General features: G+C 38.7%; 2 protein-coding genes across 2 annotated transcripts in view; both read right to left on the bottom strand.

Moving 5' to 3' along the window:
* PTPRB (protein tyrosine phosphatase receptor type B) overlaps positions 1-13,724 on the bottom strand; it is a 115,362-nt gene extending 101,638 nt beyond the window's left edge. The window contains exons 1-3 of the mRNA XM_039245642.1: positions 13,670-13,724; positions 12,005-12,397; positions 1,667-1,920 (exon numbers count right to left, since the gene is read on the bottom strand). Coding sequence (XP_039101573.1) covers positions 1,667-1,920; positions 12,005-12,397; positions 13,670-13,724 — 702 coding nt within the window. The remainder of the gene's footprint in view (positions 1-1,666; positions 1,921-12,004; positions 12,398-13,669) is intronic.
* A 682-nt stretch (positions 13,725-14,406) lies between these two features.
* PTPRR (protein tyrosine phosphatase receptor type R) overlaps positions 14,407-23,758 on the bottom strand; it is a 141,173-nt gene continuing 131,821 nt past the window's right edge. Inside the window, 2 exon segments of the mRNA XM_039245606.1 lie at positions 14,407-15,528; positions 15,530-15,602. Of these exon segments, the coding sequence (XP_039101537.1) occupies positions 15,469-15,528; positions 15,530-15,602 (133 nt within the window). The 3' untranslated portion in view covers positions 14,407-15,468.

The following is a 23,758-nucleotide window of genomic DNA, read 5'->3' as shown; positions in this document are numbered from 1 at the left end:
CACCTTTGGGGCTGGGTCATGTGAGCTCTATACCACAGTGCTGGGTTGACCCAAGGGCAAGGGTGCCTGAGCAAAGCTCTGGATGTCCTTGATTCACCACAGTAGAGCCTGGCCACCTCCAGGAGTTCTCTCTATGTTTGTTTCACAAGGGTCCAATGTGGGCAAAAACGGGAAACTGTGCTAAAAGATAATCCTTGAGTGTGCAGGCAGGTATGTTTTTATTACAAATTTTATTCAGCCTGTTTGTTAGTTGACATACTTAGTATATTATATGATATATATATGTGAGATATACATATAAGTTATAGTATGTGCTTATTTTTTCTTAGTTGACATACTTAGTATATTATATGATATATATGTATATCAGTACAGTATGTGCTTATTTTTTTCTGAGCTGATATATATATGTATATATATAACATATACTTAAAATATACACTTAACTTTTTGTGTATTAGTTGTGAAAAAATTACATAGATGTATGTATTTTCAACTGTAAGTAAATACTCTTACACACCGATGTTTTGGCTGTGACACATTGAGCTTCAACAAGAAGGGGCTCCACTAAGAAGCATTCAATTTCAAAAGTAAGTGGCAAATCTCACTGGCATCAGTGGTTAGCAGGGCTTAGGGGTTGGAGATTTAGGGAGAGCACAGCACCAGGTCCTGATGGCAACCTCAAGTGTCAGCTCTCTTGTTCTCATTTTCTGTTTTCCTTCCCCACTTTCCAAGCCCAGACAAGTCTGAAACCACAACGATCAAACTAGGAGACGTGAGCAAAAAGCGAGGCAGGACGTGGGAGATTTTGAACAGGTTCCCTTTTGTTACATCAAGCCCAAAGGGAAGGGGTGAAGGGAGAGGACACGCTAACATTTATATTGAATTTAGACTCTGGGTTACTTCCTGAATTGGATGTCTTTGCTAATGGGTTGAGGGTGAATGTTGAGTTATAAAGTGATAATAAAGCGTGTCCAGAAAAGTCACGAGGCCTTCCTAAATTCTATTCAGAGGCAAGGGAAGCACTAGCTTGTAGGAAAGCTTTAGAGTAAAGGAAGGCTGTAGATAATAATAAAGTTCCACAAGTTATTCAATATACTGGTTATATTTGCTTTGTGATCAATAAATGAAGTAGGCCCCTACTAGCCAGGAACCACATGCGATATTAAATTCTGCACAATGGGAAAGAAACCAGAGCACTAAGTGGGTGTTAAGTCATATGCCTAGTGTTGGGCTTTTACATTCTTTCACTCTTTTGGTTTGCTTATTAGGAAACAGCTAACTGTTTCCCGAAACTTCCATTGGTTCGTGACTCTTTTCCCTCCCTTATGAGCATCAATGATTGTGACATCCATGCAGGGGAATCTCCAAACCTCTGGTTTTAATGTCTATTTCCTGTTTTTAGGTTATGCATAAGACTACGAACCCTGACTTTGGTTCAGAAACGTGGAGTGCCGTTTTGATATCGCAGCCTAATGATCTTCCCCTCGGTCCTGTCTCAAAGAGCTTTTCGTTGAACAGAATGCGCCATGCATAATTAGCAGCGAGGACACAGAGTGCCTACTCGCACACTTGAGTCGTGGCATTTCTAGCGGAGCAAGTCTTTTCAGGCGATGGGCTTTCTGAGACCCTTACAAACCACACTCCACACCCATTCTCCCCTTACCTCTTCGGTCGTGCTGGAGAAGGGCCGAATAGTCCAGGGGACCCAAGATGTCTCTGTCATTTCAGTCGCCGGCAGACTGGGGTGCTGTCTCTGTCTGCCGCTGCGGCTGTAGTGTTCTGTTGTGCTCCTGGTGAAGGCCTCGGTGGTATTCCTGCTGTGCTCCGGGCTATAGGGAACCGCCTTAAACGTGGTGGGCACTTGGGGTGGAGCCGTGTTTCTAGCGCTCCTCACCGAAACTTCTGCTCCCAGGCCAGCTGAGGGAAGGAAAGGACAGTTGCTAAAATTACCTTCGTGTTTGGTGGAGTCTTCACATGAAAGCAATTTGACCTCAGAAAAAAGCAGGCCTTTTTCATAATAGGCAAGCGGACGAGCTTCAGTTACACGAAAAATCCAAGATCTCGGAGCGTGAAAATGCTAATTTGCCCTGCTCAGTCCACCCATCTTTTGTCCGTCTGTCTGTCAATATCACAGGGTCAGGGAAGTTGTAGGAACCACTTACCAGAAAACCCTGGCTCTGTGTAGAAGACAGAATTAAGTTTACTCTCTGAGCATTTAGGGAGTCATGAAATTGGCTTCTGGGGGCCCGTGAATCTCGAAAATCTTCATGCCATGGCCTAAATATACGTCCATGTATACTTTTTTCTTGTGGGAGACTTTTACAGTTTTCATTCAGCTTCTCAAAGGGGTCATTGGACAGAATAGCCGGCTGAGAATCACTGCTAACAACTTGCCTAACGTCGTCACACAGGTGGACGATTCCCGGGAAAGCAGTGACTTTCTTTTACCACAGAGCAAACTGCTTCTAGTCCTAATTGCGTGAGCATCAAATCCTGGGACAATTGTTGTTTCTGAGCTCCCTGTCTTCTGTAATTGATTTAAAATTTAGGGGCGCCTGGGTGGCTTAGTCGGTTAAGCGTCCGACTTTCGCTTGGGTCATGATCTCACAGTTCATGGGTTCGAGCCCCGCGTCAGGCTCTGTGCTGACTGCCAGCTCGGAGCCTGGAGCCTGTTTCAGTCTGTGACTCCCTCTCTCTCTGACCCTCCCCTGCTCCCGCTGTCTCTCCCTCTCTCCTAGAAATAAATAAAACCTTTAAAAAATAAAATAAAATAAAATTTAGGAGCTGGTGGGATTAATGTACAGCTTTACTTGGCAAGGCTGAATTGCCGATACTGAAAAATAACTGATTTGCGAATTAGGTTCACCTAGCCATAATTTTAAAACTGTTGGGGATCTTGCTAACATGCAAATTATGGTTGAGTAAACGTTGTCTGAACGGGCACTCGTCACAAGTTCTGGGACGTGCCGATGCTGGTGTTGATGGTGTGTGGACCACGCTTTGCTTAACAAGACTTGGAGAACAGTTGTATAATAGGAAGCGTTCGAAAGGTCTGTAAATTATGGACTGAGGGGTATGTTTAGATGCTTCTATCAACTCCATTACGTGTCAGAGTTTCCTGGGCTATAAAATCTTGCCCAGTTACATAACTATAATTTTGAAAAGTTCCCTGGTTTAAAAACTGGCAGAAAAAAGATTTTATGCTTCACTACTCCTTTAGTGGTTCATTCAACCAACTTTTTCTTAAGCAACTACTATGTGCTAGATGAAGATCTAGGTGAAGGGTGGTAATCATGGCATTTTCTCTGTTCTAGTCCACCTTTTTGAGCCCTCTTTTGAATCTCATTATTTCCATTCCAAGCCCTCTTTCGAATCTCATTATTTCCATTTCAATTTCAATGGACATATTTTGTATGATAACATATAAAGAAGAGGGGATAAGGCACAAAAAAGAGAATAAAAATAGAAAGAGTATTTTCAAAATTTAGTAAGATATAAATATCAGCAATTCTCTTAAAGGTTAATGAAAGAATCATGACTATTAAGCATCCTTTCTTTGAGATGTGGAAGGTTGTGCAAAGTACCCTGTCAATGGGGTGGTCAGATTTAGCAAGTAAAAATACATGATGCCCAGTTAAATTGGGGTTCCTGATAAATAACTAGTTATTCAGAATATTAGGCATATATCAAGCATATAATATTACAAAGGTTATATTATATGTTACATATCATACTGGGAACATACTGACATTAAAACATTGTCATTTATATGAAATTCAAATGTAATTGAATGTTCTGTATTATAGCTGACAAGCCTACCTGTATATCTATTAGGCCTAGATTTAATAGATTTGTAGACATACCCACTAGTTTCTATTTGTTTTTTCCTTCTGAATTCTGTGCCACTGCCATTGTGCCCAGGTTACTATTCTGAACATGGACAAGATTTATTTGTCCCTGGGATGTTTCCTACATGACAAACCCAGTTGTCCTATTAGCAACATTCCTTTATAATAAGCTCTGAAAAGCAGCCTAATTTTGCAGTCTTAATTGAATTAGGTGCTCAAACGTTCCTTTAAGCAGACATTTGTCTATTGTTGGGATATAAACATTTCTGTATATAACAATGGGTATTTTAGTTATTTTGGGGCTTTGACCAATGCTGAGTTGATTACTGCCTATGACAATTTTAGCTTTTAGACCCTCAAAAAATTTTTTAATGATGGGGTTAGGACAAAAAGAAGCTTCCAAATATGTAGTATGTAATTATGTGTCTTAGCATGTCAACTTATGCTTGCTCTTCTTCACTAAGGAGGAGATGGCCAGTTCTTATTCTAGAACTTTCTTTCATTAGTCAACTTGCATGATTAGTTCAATGGATGGAACAGGACTCTCCCCAAATCAGATAAATGATTAAAAGACTCTTGCAATGTCTTCTGTGAGTAACATAGCTTATTACCATTACACGTAGCTTTGGAACATCTTATGGGAAAAAAATCTCAGTCTTTTGCAATTGTCTTTCATTAACCTTCTAAATGCATTTTTAAAACACTCCAAACCAAACAAGTCCATTTTCTATTTTAGACCACTACCTTTTTTGCCAGAGGAAAAAGAATATCCAAGGCCGGTACCCCTTCGTTTTGTGACTGTGTTTTTAACCCGTGCTATTTAAGAAGGAAGAAAGAAGCTTTAGTCTTAACATTTAGTTTTCAAAGTCCGTGTGTTTTAAAGCAGTGGTCTGCAAACTTTGATAGGCATTAGAATACTCTTTGTAGCTTTTTAGAATATGGAAACCTAGGCCCTCCACTAAGAGATTTGGTGTGGGACCCAGCATCTGCATGTCTAACAAGTTTCTCAGTGATTGTAATATATATCGAATTATGAGGTTTTATCCATATACACAATACTAGCCAAACTGAATTCTAATCATTCTTTATGTGGGTATCGAAGGATTTAAAGGAGATGGTAGGGGAGACAATCCATCATAGAAATATATACAGCAATCAATATATGTTCATCTTTTCATCTCCTGAATTCTGTTGAAACAGGTGCTATGAAATTATATTAAAAAATAGTAGATCTTTGAATGTTTTGGTATCTATAAATTCTTCTGATGTTCCTTAAAAAGGTATATATATTTTACAGTTCATGAAAGAGCAAGATGTGTTTTGACAAATGCAAGGAAAAGTTCTTGCACAATGGAACAATATGTTGAAGCTATTTTTAAAAGCTTTATTGTACCATTGCTACCACATTGTTTCCACTTTATGCATAATTCCTCTTAGAACACAATTCAAAATAGGGTATACCATACTGGGCACTATTTAAAAGGTTTTAGCACTTAAGCTGTAAATAACACACCTATAAGATCATTTGCAATGACTGTACCGGGTCAGGATGATATTTTGAATATATTTTTTAAAAAAGCAACATGTATTCTAGGTTATTAATTCATCTATGAGTAGTTCAGATATGATTAATAATAGAAGTGTGATTTTTGTATAATGATAATAAAAATACACAATCTGTTAGTTTCCTCCTTTAAATGATACGAATAATTTTCAACCATGTTGAAAACAGAACTTGGACAGAACTCATTTTGGAGATAGAAAATTTCAACTATATTGGGACTTTCTTTTCTGTAAGAAGATGCCAAATATAATATGCCTTTTAAAAGTGGGGAAGTAATCTGGGAAAGAGATAACAAATGAAACAGAAGATACTTTAGAAAAAGGAGGATTTATGCATATATATTGTACATTAAGTATATTCTACAAGACTGAGCAAGAATAAAGTGAAGTGAAAGGGTTGTGAGTTATGATGCCTAAATAATTTTTAGAAATGGTGAAAAGAGTAACATTTCAGAAAATGTAATCAATAAAATAAAGGAGACATAAAGAAAGACCTATCTAAAATTTGAACAAGGAGGTGAAAGGTTTGTGAAAAGAGATACAAATGATGGGGAATTTGCAAACAATGGGAGACATAACAAATAAGTCAGAGAAGTTCAGAGGTCAAAAAAATTTTTTTACAGACTTAAGAAAGAGCCAAGCTTAGAGATAAAGGAAGAAAAATTAAGTGGACGTTGAAATGGCATAGGAAAACATCAACGCAGAGCGTGGTAAAATATTTAAAGTAAAATAAATAAATAAATGAAAACCTAATGAAAGCAATACTTTTCAATAGCCAATTATTACTCAACTATTATACTCTGAGTTGCATTAGGAAGATGTTCCTGGTTTATCCTAACGTCCTATGTGTTCTTTGGGGACATAGATGTATATTAGATGGTGGGTAGAAGGAAACTGTGCTGGATGGGGGAGGAAGAATGGTTTTTATTTTTCATTAATTTTTTTATTATTTTAAAAATGTGTTTATTTATTTTTGAAATAGACTGAGACAGAGTGCAAGCTGGGGAGGGGCAGAGGAAGAGAGAGACATAGAATCCAAAGCAAGCTCCAGTCTCTGAGCTGTCAGCACAGAGCCTGACATGGGGCTCGAACTCACAAGCCACAAGATCATGACCTGAGCTGAAGTCAGCCACTTAGGCCACCTCAGCCACCCAGGTGCTCCAGAATGGTCTTTAAATTCATCACTACTAGGCTGTGGGAGAGGGATGCTGAAGCCGGTGCTACTTAAGCAAGGTCAGGAAAATAGAAGATGGAAAGTGGGTGAATAACTTGGTGTGCCGCCAGCTGACTTGTCCATTTGGCACAATAGGCACAGTACCAAGGGCTCATGACATTAAAAAGTAATTTAATTTGAAAATTAAATTTCAGAGTCAAAGAAAATGTTTGCTTCAATTTGGTTCTTCACACAATAGGAAAAAAATGAGAATTTGGGGGCCCAGGAAAATATATGAAATTATTTTATTTAATTATTCACTTTGATAGGGAAAGGGGCCCACAAAGACAGAAGAGCCAAGGGCCCATGAAAGTCATATGTAGCCATGAATGTGCCCTGATGACTTCACTGATATGTCACAGGCTAAAAATGGTTGGGGGGGCTCTGGTTGCTGTGCTAAATGTTTTTCTATAATCACATAAGTCATGTATCAGCAACCAATGATCATGATTTCCAATGATCACATAAATAAATGGTCAATTGCAAGGCTCATGTTTTTATAATCATGCAAGGAGAAAATAAGCCCTATGACAGCAATTTGGTCAAAGTAAGATCTGTACCTACAGAAGACACTGTTCTGTTTTGTTTTGTTTTGTTTTGCTTTGCTTTTTTCCCTTAAGCTCTCTACACTTACAAGCATTCCTACCAATCACTGAAGGAAACAGCTTCTATTAAAACCCTTTCTCCCAAGAGTACATGTGGATATTACAGTGCTAATGCATTTTATTCCCTCACCCACATTGCTACAATTAAACAATTACTTTAACCAGCAGTTATGTCAAGTCTGTCAGCAATTGGTTTATTTCGGCAGCGAAATCTCTTTAAGTGATTTCACTAGCTCAGTCATGTTAGGGACATTTGAAAATATGTTTGCAAAATTTTTCCTGCCCTTAGATAAATATGAGATTTGAATAAGTGAATCGGTAGTATATGCTAGTGGAGTGTTGATTAGCTAGCTGACATCTTACATACAATGTTACTCTCCATTCAATTCAAATGCAGCTGAGTGAAAGTAACTGTTTATAAGTAGACACTTGGCATCCTTTGGAAAAAGTACCCAAGTGATGGCTGGCATTTTGCACCTTTGATCTAGAAGGTCTTAGAATTACTACGTTTAAAGAGTTTGTAAATTAGAGATTTGGACCTCAGAATGCATTTTTACTTCTAAAGTAATAACCTTTTTTTTTTTTTAAGTTAAAGGTGTGGTTATATAAAATTGCAATATTATTGAACAGAATTTGGTTTTTCCTTATTCTTACTGTGTTTTTGATAACTGCTTTGTGTTAATCTGTAGAATAAGGCTGAGAAACTATACACAAAGGATTTCTAAATATTATACTCTTAATTCAATAGCTCCAAGGATGAGCTATCCCATAGAACACCAGTATGTATGAAGAAAAATTGAGAAAGCCTGTCAATCACCTGTTTGTTTTATTGACACATGGCTAAAGGTATAAATGTTTCCAAAAAGCTGAATACTTGGCACCTGACTGACAATAGAATATATGGAGGGAATAGATTTTTTTCAATTTTTGCCAGATATGTTGGTATTTTGGAGACAATGTTTTTATTATTGGTCTTATGACTCAGAATAATAACTAAAAGTGTCTAATTTTATAAATTGATTATAAAAGGCTGATTTTTTTTTAAAGAGTCTGTCTGCCAGGTGCACCTTTCTTTTGTCCAAATGAAGGCATGCAGTGTACTTTTTAAGGGACAGTGATTATTTGAGGAAATATGACTCTAGTATAGATCCTTCTCTCAAAAAACACATCAATTTTCGCATTGAATTTTTTTAATGTCAATTTATTTATTTTGAGAGAGAGAGTGCATGCACCAGTATGTGTGATCGGGGAAGGGATAGAGAGAGAGAGAGAGAGAGAGAGAGAATCCCAAGCAGGCTTATTGCTGTCAGCGCAGAGTGCGACATGGGGCTTGATCTCATGAGCCATGAGATCATAACATTAACTGAGATCAAGAGTCAGCTGTTTAACCAACTGAGCCACACAGGCACCCCTGCATTGAATTTTAATCCATTTTAGAAGCCTCCTCAATTCACCTTGTAATAGAGGAACTCTGAGGAAAGGAGAGGAAGAGGAAGAAAAAAGGAAGATTCATGAGAATAGAGCACAGCTAAATTATGATAAATTTAGTCAGTGGACACTCAAAGGATTGCGTAAAAAATATGCAAATTTTAAATTATCCTTAAATTTTTTTTAACACAGTTGCTTAATAAGACTGACAAGAATGTCGTTGACAGCCATTCCTCCCTGCAGGTGCCAGATCTCGTATGACTGGCAAGAATGTATATTGGAGAAAATGTAAAATTTATGCTGTATTATAATTAATTATTTACATATCTGGCTTTCCCATTACCATAAAGGACAAGACATAGTGATTCTCAACTTTGGCTGCACATTAGAATAATCTTGAAAGCATTTAAAGAATATGATACCCAGGGGCACCTGGGTGGCTCAGTTGGATAAATGACTGACTTTGGCTCAGGTCATGATCTCACAGTTTGTGAGTTTGAGCCCTGTGTCAGGATCTGGGCAGACAGCTTAGAGCCTGGAGCCTGTTTCAGATTCTGTATCTCCTTCTCTATCTGTTCCTTCCCTACTCACACTCTATCTCTCTAAAAAATAAACAAACATAAAAAAAATTTTTTTAAAACATGATACCGAGTTTAATTGGCCTAGAGAATGGACCTTGGACATCAGTATTATTTCAAAGCTCTCATTGTGAGTCTGATATGATGCTTGGGTTGAGAATCTCTGGTGTAGGATGCCTATAACACAAGCTCTGGCACATAGTAGGTATTAGGGAAATATTACTTTAAGTATGTGAATGATATCATGAATGTTTCCTTTATGAAACAAACAGTTCAGATTTTTGACCTTCACAGATATGCTATCTTTTACTGAAGAACTTAATTAAAAAAACCCTCATATCGTATGAATGAACAATATGCATAATTGTGCTCTCAGATTATCATATTTAGTTATCAACTCTTTAAAAGAGGACATTTAGAGTCATTCATTGCAAACATCTAAATGTAATTTAATTTTTCACAACGGATTCTCTAGCAAATCAATGAACTTTCATACTATGGGTCAACTAGTATCATTCTGTATCTTAAATCAATGATCAGTTTGAGATGGAACAGAAAAATACATTAGCTTATAATTGTGTTCAAATATAAGTATGAATTATCCATGTGTATTCAGATATAAGATTTTTTTTTGGGGTACCACAATTGTGCAAATTTTTACTCTGCTTTTTTCTAGAAGCCCATTTTTCTTCCAACCCACATTGTTGGGCATGTTTGGTTATGGCACATTCAGAGATTAACTGTAAATGGTCTATTTCATCCAGTTACTTTTGAAGTGAAGTCCATCATTGGACATGTTTTGCATGAAGGTCAAAAGAAATCATTTTCCCATTAAGTATACTCTATCTTGAACAACTCTCCACTGAATCCATATTTACTTTTTAAACGTTCCAGTGAAAGAGCATGCTGCTAAGTAAGGTTTGATTGGAGGCTGGGAAAGAATCCCACCTCTTGTGTTTAATGGTACAACGGGAATATTTATAATGCTTCTGTGTTGTTTAGGACCGGCCTTGCTCAATGAACTTGCTCAATGACAGGAATTGTACAGACTGGTGTTATGTGCTATATATTCTCCAATAAATTTGAATTTTCTAGCTGACTTTTATATGTTTCTCTTATTCTCATAGTGAGATGTGTTTATAAGACCGGGACTGTTAGAGCATCTGGGTGGCTCAGTTGATTAAGCATCCAATGCTTGGTTTTGGCTCAGGTCATGATCTCACTGTTTGTGAATTTGAGCCCCATGTTTGGCTCTATACTGATGGCCCAACCTGCTTGTGATTCTCTCTCTCCCTTTCTTTCTGCCCCTCCCTTGCTTGTGTGTATGTATTCTTTCTCCCTCGCTCTCTCTCTCAAAAATAAGTAAATAAACATTTTTTAAAAATTAACAATAAAAAAAGACCAAGAGTGTAACATCCAACTTCTATTGTAGAAGACCCCATTGCATTCAATTAGCATCTAATTAAATACTTACTTAATTTATGAAATGAATGAGTGACAGAAAGCTATCCAAGGATCAGCATAGTGAAAAAAACTCATAGGAGCCTCAAAAATAAATACCTAATAAAAAGATTTAAAAGTACAGTGAATGCTGATCCCCAAATGGGGTTATGGATCAAAATTATCTGGGGGACTTAAAAAACATCAGGTTTTAGTCCAAGTTTCTTGAAACTGAATGTTGAAGGTGGTAGGAGAGAAGAAATGAGAGCAGAGATTCCTTCTCCTTTCCCAGGTGCTTCTTATGTAGTCAACTGGGCAAAATTCTGTGGCTAAGCATTTGAGAAACACTGTATAATGGAATGTACACTGGACAAGGAATTAAGAAATTTAGGTTATAATCAGCACTCTGCCACCAATTAATCTGGGAAAATTCTGTCAACCTTGATAAATTTCAGTCTCCTCAATGATGGGCTTCTTTTCTAGAGAGTTTCTCCAATGATTTGTAAGGTCCATTTGTACCTAATATCTAATGATTCTATTAGTTTTATCTATCATGAATTCCTAAAGCAAATTTCTACTATGGGAGTAAATAAACAATAAAAATGATTAAGTAAAATAGAAAATTAAGCTGCATCCACAATAAAGTCCCCAGCACAGGACTGAACTGTGTGCTGTACCAGGGATCTGTGCACGTAGATCTGTCATCTAGGTTATATCCACCAATGGTCAACAAGTTAGAAAACTGTGAGCATGCACTGGCTCCTACCATTTCAGAAGTATGTTACCTCTTGTACCCCTAAACATTAGTGCAAGAAATTTGCAAAGGCACCATGTATTTTCCAGTCTTTCCAGTCTTCTCAAACACCATTTTGATGTTCTACTAGTTCCTCCTACTCAGAGAATTATCTACAGCAGCAAAATTATTAATTTTCTGATCATTGGCCTTAGTCATTACATACGTACACTGCGTTAATGCGTAGACTTATATTCCTATATCTAATGGTACTTAACCAAAGTGTCTACAGTGTGGTATAAAAGAGAAACTCAATAAATATTTGCTTAATTAGTAAAAGAAGCAAGGAAAGAAGAGAAGGGGAAGTAAGAGGTAGAAAGAAAGACGTTGGGCTTATTTAATGAGGAGGGCTTATTTAACAAGGATAATGAAGTTTTCCACATCAGTCGGAACCACAAGATCCATTTCTATTAGCTTATGAATCTGCCATAAATAGGCATTGCGTTGAGGTAAGTAGATATCCCTTTAACATGAAACAAACATAACACTGAGCAGAAGAACTTTCAGAACCAATTCTGGAAAGAATTGCTCACCTTTTTTTAAGCAGAGGCTTCCATTCACTGGCTTTCCCTCCTTGTTGACATCTATTTTCATCCAGCTATGGAGGTATTTCCTGTCCTTCTTGACCACTACCTTGACGCCTTGTTTCTTGAGAAAGAGAGAGGTATTTTCCACCTCAAGGAACCCTTCCTGCTCATGGCAAGTCCATCGAGGAGCCTGGGAGCAGTGGGTAGAGACAGCTGGGAGAGAAGGGCCACGAGAACTGGAGATGCCCAGGCAGAGAGCAGATTTAACATGCAGGAGTTTTCCATCCTCAGTCCACATCCACTGCTGGTTCTGGCTGGTCCCATTGCACAAACCCACCACCACTCTCTTATTTTTGGAAAGGCACTCTTGTTTATGGACATGGACAATCTGAAACCCGTCTGGAAGATGAGATACTCATAAAGTACTATGTAGAAAATTATAAGGCCGTCAGAAAACAAAACAGCCCACCCGCAAATCAGTCAAGTGAAAATACAACGTTTGCTTATCTTTTGCTATTGCTATCATTTCAAGTGAATAGTCCCAGATTCAACATATGTGATTTAAAATCCCAAGGCTGACATTGTCAAAATGTTAAAATGTCATACTTCATTCCCTTGCTTTTACTTTCACATGATTTAGGGAAGAAAACACACTCCCACTGAAAAAATGAAAGGAAGCTTGAAAGAGACACAAAACCATTTAAAGACTATGTTGTGATATTTTAGCCCAATTAGTTAAATATACTGAAGTTATAAAAAAAAAAACCCATTCCCCTTTTAACCATTATACTCTTTCCCTCTCATCACCATCCCCCACTCTGAAAAAGTACCCCTTTTTCCAATTCTTAAGTTACCACTGCAGTATTTGTATACAAATTACATAGCTTGGATACATGTTTAAAAATAGATTCATCCCAAAACAAAACAAAAATAAAACAAAATTTCCCACCCCTTTAAACCTTCTCAGCTAATAGCGACCAATGAAAGTATTGATGATCACATATACAATTTCTTAAAGTCCTGGAGAGAAGCATTTCTCCATATTGTGACAATATCTACAAGTTTCCCTCAATAACTGATAGACAAAAAAAACATCAGCTTTTCTTGACATAAAAAAATTAAGCATCCAATTGTTAAACATCAGTATTAAAAAATGAAATACTCAGGTTCAGAAACCATTTTCTGAGCTTTTACTTGATTTGTTCTGCTCTCTCGTGAAAATATTCAGACACTCCTTCCAAATAGCAACTTCCAAATAAAATACACTTTGGTTCTCCACCTCCTTTCATTATATCTCCTTATGTTTTCCTTCTTTAGCATACACAAAAAACAAAACTATAACCTGATGAGGAAAAAACATGGAGAATGCCACAGACTGCCACATAATAATCAGTTTCTCCTCAAGATGCTTCACCCTCTGCTATAAAGATGCCACTTCAGGACCTACCCGGAGCATTAGGAAGACATGAGGAGGCCATTTATTTCCTTTCAGAGAGAAGTCTCAACAGTGTGGACAGAGCTGGCTCCTTTTAGTCCCCCTCCTCATCGTCTTTGGTTAAACTGCCATGGAGACCTGGCTCCATTTCTGCCTTATTTCAGACACTTTTCAAAGGACAGAGACTCCTCCGAGGGCTGGTGGAGAAATGCCGCAAGGGAGGCAAGCCTACTCACCTGAATTCCCAAAGATGAAGCAGGTCAGAATCGCCATGTAAAATTCAGCCTCCATTTTCCACTTAACAACTGTTCATGCTTTGCTTGGGGAGGGGGGGGGGAATCTCCCAGATAAGAGAAGCAAAGGCTAGGAAGGAAATGTGCCTTCATGGTGGGGGGAAAAAGTCAGTGACGAGCACTTCCTCCTATTGAATTGTTTGGGGAAGTTTTACACCAGTGTCCTTTTGTCTGTTTCCTTAGAAAGAAGGGATTATGATTACCTCTCCTTTTTTATGTCGAAAAAATTCTGACCTCCAGGAGCAGAAGAAAACTTGTAAGTTTTCTCCAACATCTCTTTGGCACATGACTACTTCTTAACCTCATGAGGGAAGAAAGGAATTATAATCTTAGGTAATTGAATGTTCCTAACACATTACATTTCTTCAGGTGATATTGATTCTGCTGAATAAACACAAGCCGTGTAATTTATGAGGGTCTATGACAAGTGATATAAAGACATAAACATGTACTGTTTGTATAATGACATGCTGGGAGTCTATTGAGGAAAACCACATAATGATGGCACTTCTAGATCATTATCCCTCAAGTGATGACAATATTGCATTTAGAGATAGTTATCTCCACTGGGGAGAGGCAGAGACTAAAATTAAACCCATCTCATTACTGACTCCAGGCTTCCCCCAAAGGATAACAGCTTCTTCCCAAGAGGAAAAAAAGTAGATGCTTTACTCAATAACTTAGTATTAAGAGTCGTTTATTGGCAGTATGAAACAAAGTCCACATAGCTGCACTGAAAATTCATATTTGAACAGAACATCTAGTGTTTGCTGAGTGCATCTTAACTTTATTTGTCTCTTGAGGATTAAAACCTTTTCAGAAATTTAAGAATATCCATGGCAGCAACCTTTTGGAGAACATCTGGAAATGGGACAGGTTACTTCATTCCCAGAGGAATCTGCCTTTTTGGGACGGAGAGAGATTCTAGGTAAATAGAATATTCAAAAATTCCTTCTTAGTAAAAGAGACATAGATATTTAAAATTCTTGATACATCATAGTTGCTACAAATTTGTTTTTCCGTTTTAAAGTAAAATGACTCACAATGTAGAAATACAGTGGCTGGAGTTCTGGAGCAGAAACCACCTCAATGTCCAGTAATAGAGAGTAAATACGTATACACCCAGTGACAATCATTGTGCTCTGTAGTTGATTGACAGGAGGTACTGATAAATACACATTTAATAGGTAATATTATCAAGACACATTTCCATATAAAATAGTACTGCTTTTGATTTTCTTTTTCAAAAACAAGGACTTATTTGTTAAAAATCCATTATCAATCACTTGTGACCTTAACGGTAAGATTCTGGTAACTGAGAAAGGTAATAGCACTTAAAACAGGAACAGTTTAACAGCTGACAGTCCATTCACAAGACAGATTTTGCAAACATTAAAGCATCTAAACACACAATAATAATTTCTTCAGCAGCTTCTCCAGGTGTCATCTGATGACATAGGTCACCGAGTATTTCATCCGTACATTCTGTGTGGCAGGTAGTCAATACAGACAAGGCAAAAGCCTCCTTAGCTGTGTGAGAAATCTATCATACCTCCATCAGCATAGGACCTTCAAAATAACTTAGGGGATGCTTACAAACGCATTCATATACACAAGGGGCTGGCAATCTTTAATTGTGTTGCCACCTTCCACAATCCGTGCCACAGCTTGGCTTCAGGGCTTCTCTTTTCTTTCCATTGCAGGAAGCTCCTTCCAGAAGCCTCAGGTGGGTAATTGATTAATTACCCCTGGAGATTGATGGTCTGGTAAATCTTCAGAGAATCACTGGACAGTTTCTGCTGAAAGTCTGCTCTCATACAGGCACAGAGCATGATGTACAAATTCATACTGCTCACTAGTTTGGACCATTCCACCCCTACAAGAAAGAGATAATACAGTAACTTCTTATTGCTAACATCCTGCAGACTTAACAGTGACCAAGCTAGGGTATTATGCCAAAGACACAGGACAGCTGACCTGGTGAACTTAATATGCTAATGTGTATAAAGAGATTAACACAGTGCCTGGTATACACTAGACAATTGATTAATTTTCACTACATACCACTACTGAGGAGGCAGTACTGCCTACTGGGTAAGTACTTAGCCTTTGGGACCACCCAGGCTGTCTGAGTTGAAATCCCTCCTATACCAATTCTTAGCTGTGTGATCTTGGGCAAGTTCTTAAAACTTTTGTGTTTCAGTTTCCTCCTCTGTTAAAGTGGAATAATAGTACCTATCGCACAGGATTCTTTTGAGTGTTAACTGAATTCATATATCTAGAGTGTTAGTATCACTTCTCAGGTGACTTACCATTCATCTCACGTTAAAATGGTTTACGCACTTGGATTAAAGCAGACACGGGTTCACCAAACAAACTCAACCTTGACGTGTTGCTCTTTGTACAAGTGAAAAGAACAAGTATCCTGAAATGGTTTCATTGAATATGTGATACAGAAACAACCTTAACCTTTAGGCGTGGTGTGCTGGGTATCTAAACACAGTAGTGGGTGGGCCCTTAAATGAGTTGGAAAAAGGGAATTGCTTTTTTTCCCTGTTATCATCATTATCATCACTAGTTATTCAGGGTACCTTTTGTTACTGGATTAGTAGAAGGCAGCTACCTTCCTGAGGAATATTAATGATGCTTCTCATTATACTTTTGTAGATAAATTAATTATATCACATTTTGCTCTTTATTATAATGGTTCTTTTACTTGGCAAAGCTACCGAGAGTAGTGTAAATGTTACTTATTGTTCCTGCTCACTGAATAACAGTATCACTATTAGTAACCATGTTAAGTCCTATAAAGTCTCTATAACTATACAGTCCTACAACTGATTTTTATTATTTATTATTAATAAATAATTAAATTTATTAATCATTAAATTAATTAATGATTAATTAATAACTAAATGATCTGGGCACACCTACACAACCATAGCAAGTGTCCAAAAGACGTTGGCTTTGGCTGTGAAGCTTAAGAGATACAGCCATAGTAAATAGTAGGGCAGCTCCAGGGAGCTGAGAGGAAGGTACCTCCCTTCACCTGGCTTCACACAGCTCAGAGAGCCGTTAGTCTTCCTCCTTGAACTGCCAACTGCCTTATATGTGGCTCCATCTCCTAGGCTCTGCTCTATGAACTTCCTCTCACCATTTGCCTCACTTTGAGGTAAGCTCTCCCCTTTCTTGTCTGTTCTGGTGAGACATGGTCCAAGTTTTCATACCCCTGTTACCCCCAAGTGGGACAGCAGTGTTTTTCTTGCTGAGAGTATATATTCTATGACATTCTGTTAACTAGGCCAAGGTTGTTTCTGCCAGCAAAGATGGGGAAGATGGGGAAACAAACGGATTAGTTGTAGGCTAGCACAATTCTTGTGGATTTGCAGGTTTAAGGGAGGTATATGAGAAATTATGTTACTTCCCACCTAATTTGGCAAGAATTTTCATCAGAGTGATCCAATTTATGCCAATTGCCGGCACAATGTAGGCTTTCCAGAAGGGAGCAGTCTACATGGCAGATGGTCAGCTAGTTTCTGCTGGAATGCTCATGGGAGGTGAGATGCCTTAAGAAGTAGCCTTTCCCAAAGTTGCAGGAAAGCTTCTGAAGAGATCAAAATGAATCTGTTCCTTTTGAACTTTCACCCCATTGGTTGAACTGAAATAACCAAAAAAAAAAAAAAAAAAAGTCTAAAGGCTCCCTCTCGTAGTCACACAATAGACTTTCTAAATGCTGGAAAACAACCATCAAAGTCCCATAATCTTTTCTTCTCTAGACTAAACATCCTGTGGTCCCTCAGTATTTCTATAAAGTTTGGTTTCCCGGTCACTCACTAATCTAGTCTCCTTCTTCTAGAGGCCATTTTATCAAAGATGACCTTCTTAGAGTGTTGTGTCTACTCCTGATAGGGTCTAGTCAATGGGAATATTTTCTCTTTTGAGCTGCATGTCAAAGGCTAATGAGCTTGCATTTGCAGGTACAGCAGATGATAAGATCTCATGGTGCCCATCTGGTGCCTGGTGCCCAACACGCCTTTTAGGATACCAAGTGAAGATTTGGGCTAATGAGAAAGTCTGCAGGATTTATTGTTTTGAGTGTGAAAATTACAGTCTGCTCTCATCTTGTACTTGAGCAACTGAATTTTTGAAACTAAGTGCAAGATTTGCTGTTCATTCCTACTAATTTCAACCTATTGGTTTCAACACAGAATTTTTATTTACTGTCACCACTATATCTCTGACATTCAATATATTAGCCTTTTATTTCTCACTCCCAGCTTTATGTCTTCCAGATATTTAATAAGCATGTCTTATTTCTTTTTAATTGTCATTTATAATGGAGGGGAAAAAGACTGGGCCAAGGTGGCGTCTGTATTATAAGTAATTTGATATCATGTGATATACTGTCTAGTCCATTCTAAAATTGTTTCTAAATAGGTTGTAAGTCTTTTAAAGATAGGCATAATGTTATAGCCTTCTCATATTTGCAACAATGAAAAGCACTTACTAGTCCTAAGTGAATACCTGCCACATAGATTACTCAGGCCAAGCTATTTTCATGTCGTATGGAAGCAGATAAACTCTAGGCTAAAAGAAGGCAAAGGGCATTACAAGATACATTCACTGGAGTCTGGCTCAAATTCAGGAACTCATCAAAATCATCTCTGAAAATATTTAGTAAATGTCTAATTGCATATATTGGTATATAGAATACTCTGTTGATCTTTGTAAGAACTTAAAATTACCGTGCAGATTTTACACAATCTTTATATAGGTTGGCCAGTGGTAAAAAAAAAAAAATACCCAAGAAGCTAATGTAGAGCCTGCATGCAAAATACAGATTCAGAAGAAATGAATATTGCTAGGTTATATAGAACCCTCAGGAGAGCCTTGTAATAATTCATCCTCTAGGAGAACTCTGACTTGGTTGTTAGGTACTTTTCAGGCCAGACAGGGCTCCATGGACTTCTGATGTCTGGATCCATATCACTGATGTAAACTTCAAAGTATTTTTTAAAAATATCTTTATTTACTTTTGAGAAAGCATGAGTAGCGGAGGAGCATAGAGAGAAGGGGACAGAGGATCCAAAGCAGGCTCTGCATTGACAACAGCAAGTCTGATGTGGGGCTTGAACTCATGAACTTATGAGATCATGACTTTAGCCGAAGCTGGATGCTCCACCAAATGAGCCACCCAGGTGCCCCGCCTCCCTCCCTCCCCCCACCTTTCCCCTCTGATGTAAAGTTTATTTATTTATTTATTTATTTTAAATGTTTTATTTATTTCTAGGAAAGAGAGAGAGAGACAGCGTGAGCAGGGGAGGGTCAGAGAGAGAGGGAGACACAGACTCCGAAATAGGCTCCAGGCTCTGAGCTGGCAGTCAGCACAGAGCCCGACGCGGGGCTCGAACCCACGAACCTTGAGATCATGACCAAAGCGAAAGTCAAAGTCGGACACTTAACCGACTAAGCCACCCAGGCGCCCCTCTGATGTAAAGTTTAAAACACAAGCTGGTCTTCAAAGGTAAGAAGCAGGGATGCTCTTTTTATCTCTTTAAAAAAACCATTATCCAACTCCCTTTAGAAGAGCAGGCACTAGGGGCACCTGGGTGGCTTGGTTGGTAGAGCTTCTGACTCTTAATTTCAGCCCAGGTCATGATCTCACAGTTTGTTGGACCCAGCCCCTCACTGAGCTCTGCGTTGGCCACATGGAGCTTGCTTGGGATCCTCTCTTTCCCTCTCTCTCCACCCCTCCCCTTGTCAAAATAAATAAACATTTAAGGGTGCCTGGCTCAGTCAGTAGAGCATCTGACTCAACTCTCGGTTGAGAATTAAAGCCCCATGTTGGGTATAGAGATTATTAAAATAAATATATAAGTAAACGTCTTTTTAAAAAAGCATTAATAAAAAAGAACAGGCACTAAAATAATCGTTGAGCCCTAATAGATCACAGTTTAAACTCAACCTAGGTTGATTTTAAAAGATTTCCATGTTCATCAATATGATGCTTCAGTGGAGAAGGCCTATGGGGCCCAAAATAGATGGACCATTGGGAGCCAGGAAGCATGCACCACCATTACTCAGTACATTGTATTAAAGCATCAGCTCTCCTGGAGAATCCTCTTTAGGTACAAAGCTATTTCCCAGAGTACCAGTTCCCAGATCAAAAACAAACAGGGTATGCTTGGTCAATACCTACTGCCAGAGCAGGAATTAATTTATCAAAAACAGTTTATTATTAGTTTACCAACAAAACCAGGCAAAAGGACCCAAGTGGTTGTGAAAGTGATCGTGGCTCTGAGAGATTTGGAATGCCAAGGTGTCAGGTTCATTACCAGTAGGGACTAACGTGTGTTAAGAGCAAAGAAGACACCATACACTGTTGTCAAGACAAATCCTTTCTCCAACACTCACTAGCTGCTTTAACTTACTACATGATCTTTACAGTAGTCAGTTTTGTCATCTGCAAAATGATGCGGCAATAACATAATGGTTTCTACCTCATAGCATTGTTGTGAGACAGCAATGGGACAATCCATTTAAAATGCTCAGCACCCAGCAGGGTACATAGAGATACCACACAGCTAGCTATTGTTATTTTTACTCTTTGGAGGTATCTGGTTGAACAGGACTGCCTGGAAGGCTCTGGGATGGGGCTTCTGAAGGCCTTGGAAAACTAAGAACAAACCTGGCAGAGGACACAGTATTGCCCACGTTGGGCGAGCCTAGATGGAAAGGTCCAAATATGTTTCTAAATATTAACCAGCCCAGAAGTCTGCTACAGTAGAGGAAGATGATGTCATGGAAAGAAGCGGGCTTGGAGTCTGACAGATTCACGTTTGAATCCTTGCTTTTGAATCTACTCGCTATATGATCCTTCACAGCTGGGGTTTCCTCATTAAAAACGACATTCATGAAAAACCTCATCAGATTGTGAGGATTAAATTAGTCAGACCATCTAAATCTCTAGACAGCGGCTCTTCGCAAAATTCCTAAAAGCCCGAGGTTCTGCCATGGTGTCTGAAGGGGCCATAGCAGGATGGAGGCAGAGCCTGGGTTTTAGGACTAGCCCCTAATCCTAGTTTTGACCAAGGCAGTTGTGCCTTTTATTTTATTTTATATATTATTAATTGGCTTTCCATGTTAGTATTTTGTGAAAGATTTTGTCTTCCCATTATTTTCTTTCCTATTGTTCAAAAAAAAACCTTGAAAACCACTGGCCTGGCAAACAGTACTTACCCAGTAAGTTTTCAAGCTTTGCAAAGTTTAAAGTGTTCTTCTTCTTCTTCTTTTTTTTTTTTTTTTTAATGTTTACTTATTAAGAGAGATAGAATGTGAGTCAGGGAGGGGCAGAGGGAGGGAGACAGAGAACTGAAACAGGTTCCAAGCTCTGAGCTTTCAGCACAGAGGCTGATGCGGGGCTTGGACTCAACTCGTGAACTGTGAGATCATGACCTGAGCTGAAGCCAGACGTTTAACTGACGGAGCAACCCAGGCACCCCCAAGTTTTGCAAGGTTTAAACGAGGTAATCTATAAAATGCTTAGCACAGTGATTGTTATCTGGTGAGTACTAACTAAATACTACATATTCTTTTTCTTATTCTTTTGGTAAAGGCCTAGCTAACATCATGCCTAGGGTGATCACGCATCTGGTTTGCTTGGGATAGTCTCGTCTTGCCCTGTGTAATTATTAATAGAGCCACCCTTCATTGACAGGAGTGCCTTGCTCTGGATGATAAATTATTTGTTCACCCTAATTATGCTCCGTTCCATGCTGTGGAAGAAAGTCATTCCTTTTATCACAGAAATAGTGTTGGCTGTGTGGCTCTGATTTCTTTGTGGCCACAGAATATGAACACAGTACTTGGCCAGGCCGGAGAGGATTCACATATAACACCCTTCCAGAAATGTCAAAAATCTCACATCACATCAGCCCCACCAAACAAAAAAAATCTGTGTCTTCTGTCTCCCTGCAGGGAAGCACGTAGCTGTGTCAGCTGGGGGTAGACTCTGGTTGGAAGGAAAAGCAATGTAGTTTTTTCCCTTTGCTACTGGGAGGGTGTGTTGAGAGATACCAACCCAGATGCCCAGGAGAGAGATTTGGTTTTTAACATGTTAAAATTGTGACCTTTTGTGACTATTAACTCACACATACAGACAGCAACAGCCTTTCCTGCTGCACCGCCCAGCGTGTATCCGGCCTAATCAGTAGACAGAAGAAATTCTGCAGCGGTGACTCACTTCTGGGCTAACAATGGAACTTATGCTCCTTGGCTTTTTATTATTTTTGAATCTGGAATTCTTTTGGTAAAGTTTGGTACAGTAAATTTAGAACAAAAGGTGTGGATGTTAATGTGCCTCATGGGTAAAGCTTCGACAGCTTGGGTGTGAGTCAAGCTAAGCTAACGTCTGCTGCTGTAACTCAGGTGTCTTGGACAAAGGTTTTCCCCCATGCATTTATGTCATATCAGGGAGGGGGAATTTAAACATAAATGTTCTGGCTGATTCTGAGCAGGTATTTTGAACATAGACATTTCCTCCAGAGTAGCTGTGTTCCAAAGTATATATTGGACATAAAAGCCAGGACTGATCCAATGAGAATTCAGTCATTATTCAATGCTCTAGCGTATCTTAAATTCCATTTTTTTCCCCTGAAAATTAGCCGACTTTCTTCTCAACGCCAAGGTTAATACTCAATGAGCTATAAGCCGAGAAGAAGGAAAAGGTTGTCCTGGCAACCACTTGGGAGATTCATTTGGCATCATCTGTTTTATAAGAGGACCTCTTGTTATGGTCTCAGAAACTGTGATGTCAAGTAAATAAATCCATACCCGTTACTGGGGCTTTATACTTAAGTTGCCTTAAAAGAAGTAAACCAAAATGTTCAATTTCTGGTCTTCAGATGAGATCTTTGAAATCCACTCATTAAGGGGAACTTTGCAATGAGTTGGGAATGCAGAGAGATATGGAGAAATGTAAGGGTAGGGTTGATAAAAATTATACAAACAGGTGGAAATTTTAGCTTTGGAATTATTTTAAACAAGTTTTGGCAAAAATAATACTTTGGGGACACATATTAGCCTAGAAAACTGGTGGCTTATATATTCCTCCTCTTGGATTGTCATGGTTTAAAAAAAGAATAAAAAAGAAAAATCATCACACTAAAGTGATTAATCAAAACATTTAAACAATGATATGACGCACACTGGAAGCATTTTTCTATCCTGTCTGGGAAGCCACAAGCAAGGTTTTTGGATGTCATTCCAGTTTAAGGCCTCCAAGGTAAGGATGTGCAAAGACAACAGCAGATTTCACCACTGCCTCTCTAAAAGGAGCATTAGACAGATTGTTTCCTGTTTCTGGAGAAGGAAAAAAAAGGGGCGAAAAAGGCCTTGGGACTACATATTATTTTATGTGCATCACTGTTTTCAAGTTCTTCCAGTGCCCAAAGGTGCCAAATGAGATTAAAAGAAATACGATGAGGAAGAAGTTGTTTGAGGTCAACCTGCTATGGAACACGTTGCTTTCATCCTTGCCCAGATGTCTTCTGACGGCCACGTATTGTTCCTTAGCCATTTTCTATGTGCATGAGAGGCATTTTCTGAGTTTTTAAAAAAATTATTATTTTCAAATTAATTATTTATTTGTTTATTAGAAAGGGGGGAGCAAAGAGAGAGTATGCACCTGCAAGCGAGTGAGGGAAGGACAGAGAGGGAGAGAGACTCAGCTCAGTGCTGAGTCTGATGCAGGGCTCAATCCCACAACCCTGGTATCAAGACTTGAGCCAAAATCAGAGTCAGGTGTGCAACTGACTGAGCCACCCAGGAGCCCCCTGAGTTTTCTGGGCCATTTTGTTACTAAGGATTATTATTACTTTTTTTTTTTTTTTATATTTTATTTCTAGGAGAGAGAGAGAGACAGCGTGAGCAGGGGAGGGTCAGAGAGAGAGGGAGTCACAGACTGAAACAGGCTCCAGGCTCTGAGCTGGCAGTCAGCACAGAGCCCGACGCGGGGCTCGAACCCACGAACCG

The sequence above is a fragment of the Hyaena hyaena genome, unplaced genomic scaffold (genome assembly GCF_003009895.1).
Source record: "Hyaena hyaena isolate Hyena2069 unplaced genomic scaffold, ASM300989v1 scaffold_262, whole genome shotgun sequence".
Lineage (NCBI taxonomy): Eukaryota > Metazoa > Chordata > Mammalia > Carnivora > Hyaenidae > Hyaena > Hyaena hyaena.
The sequence above is the reverse complement of the archived record's forward strand: the minus strand, read 5'-3'. Positions and strand labels throughout refer to the sequence as shown.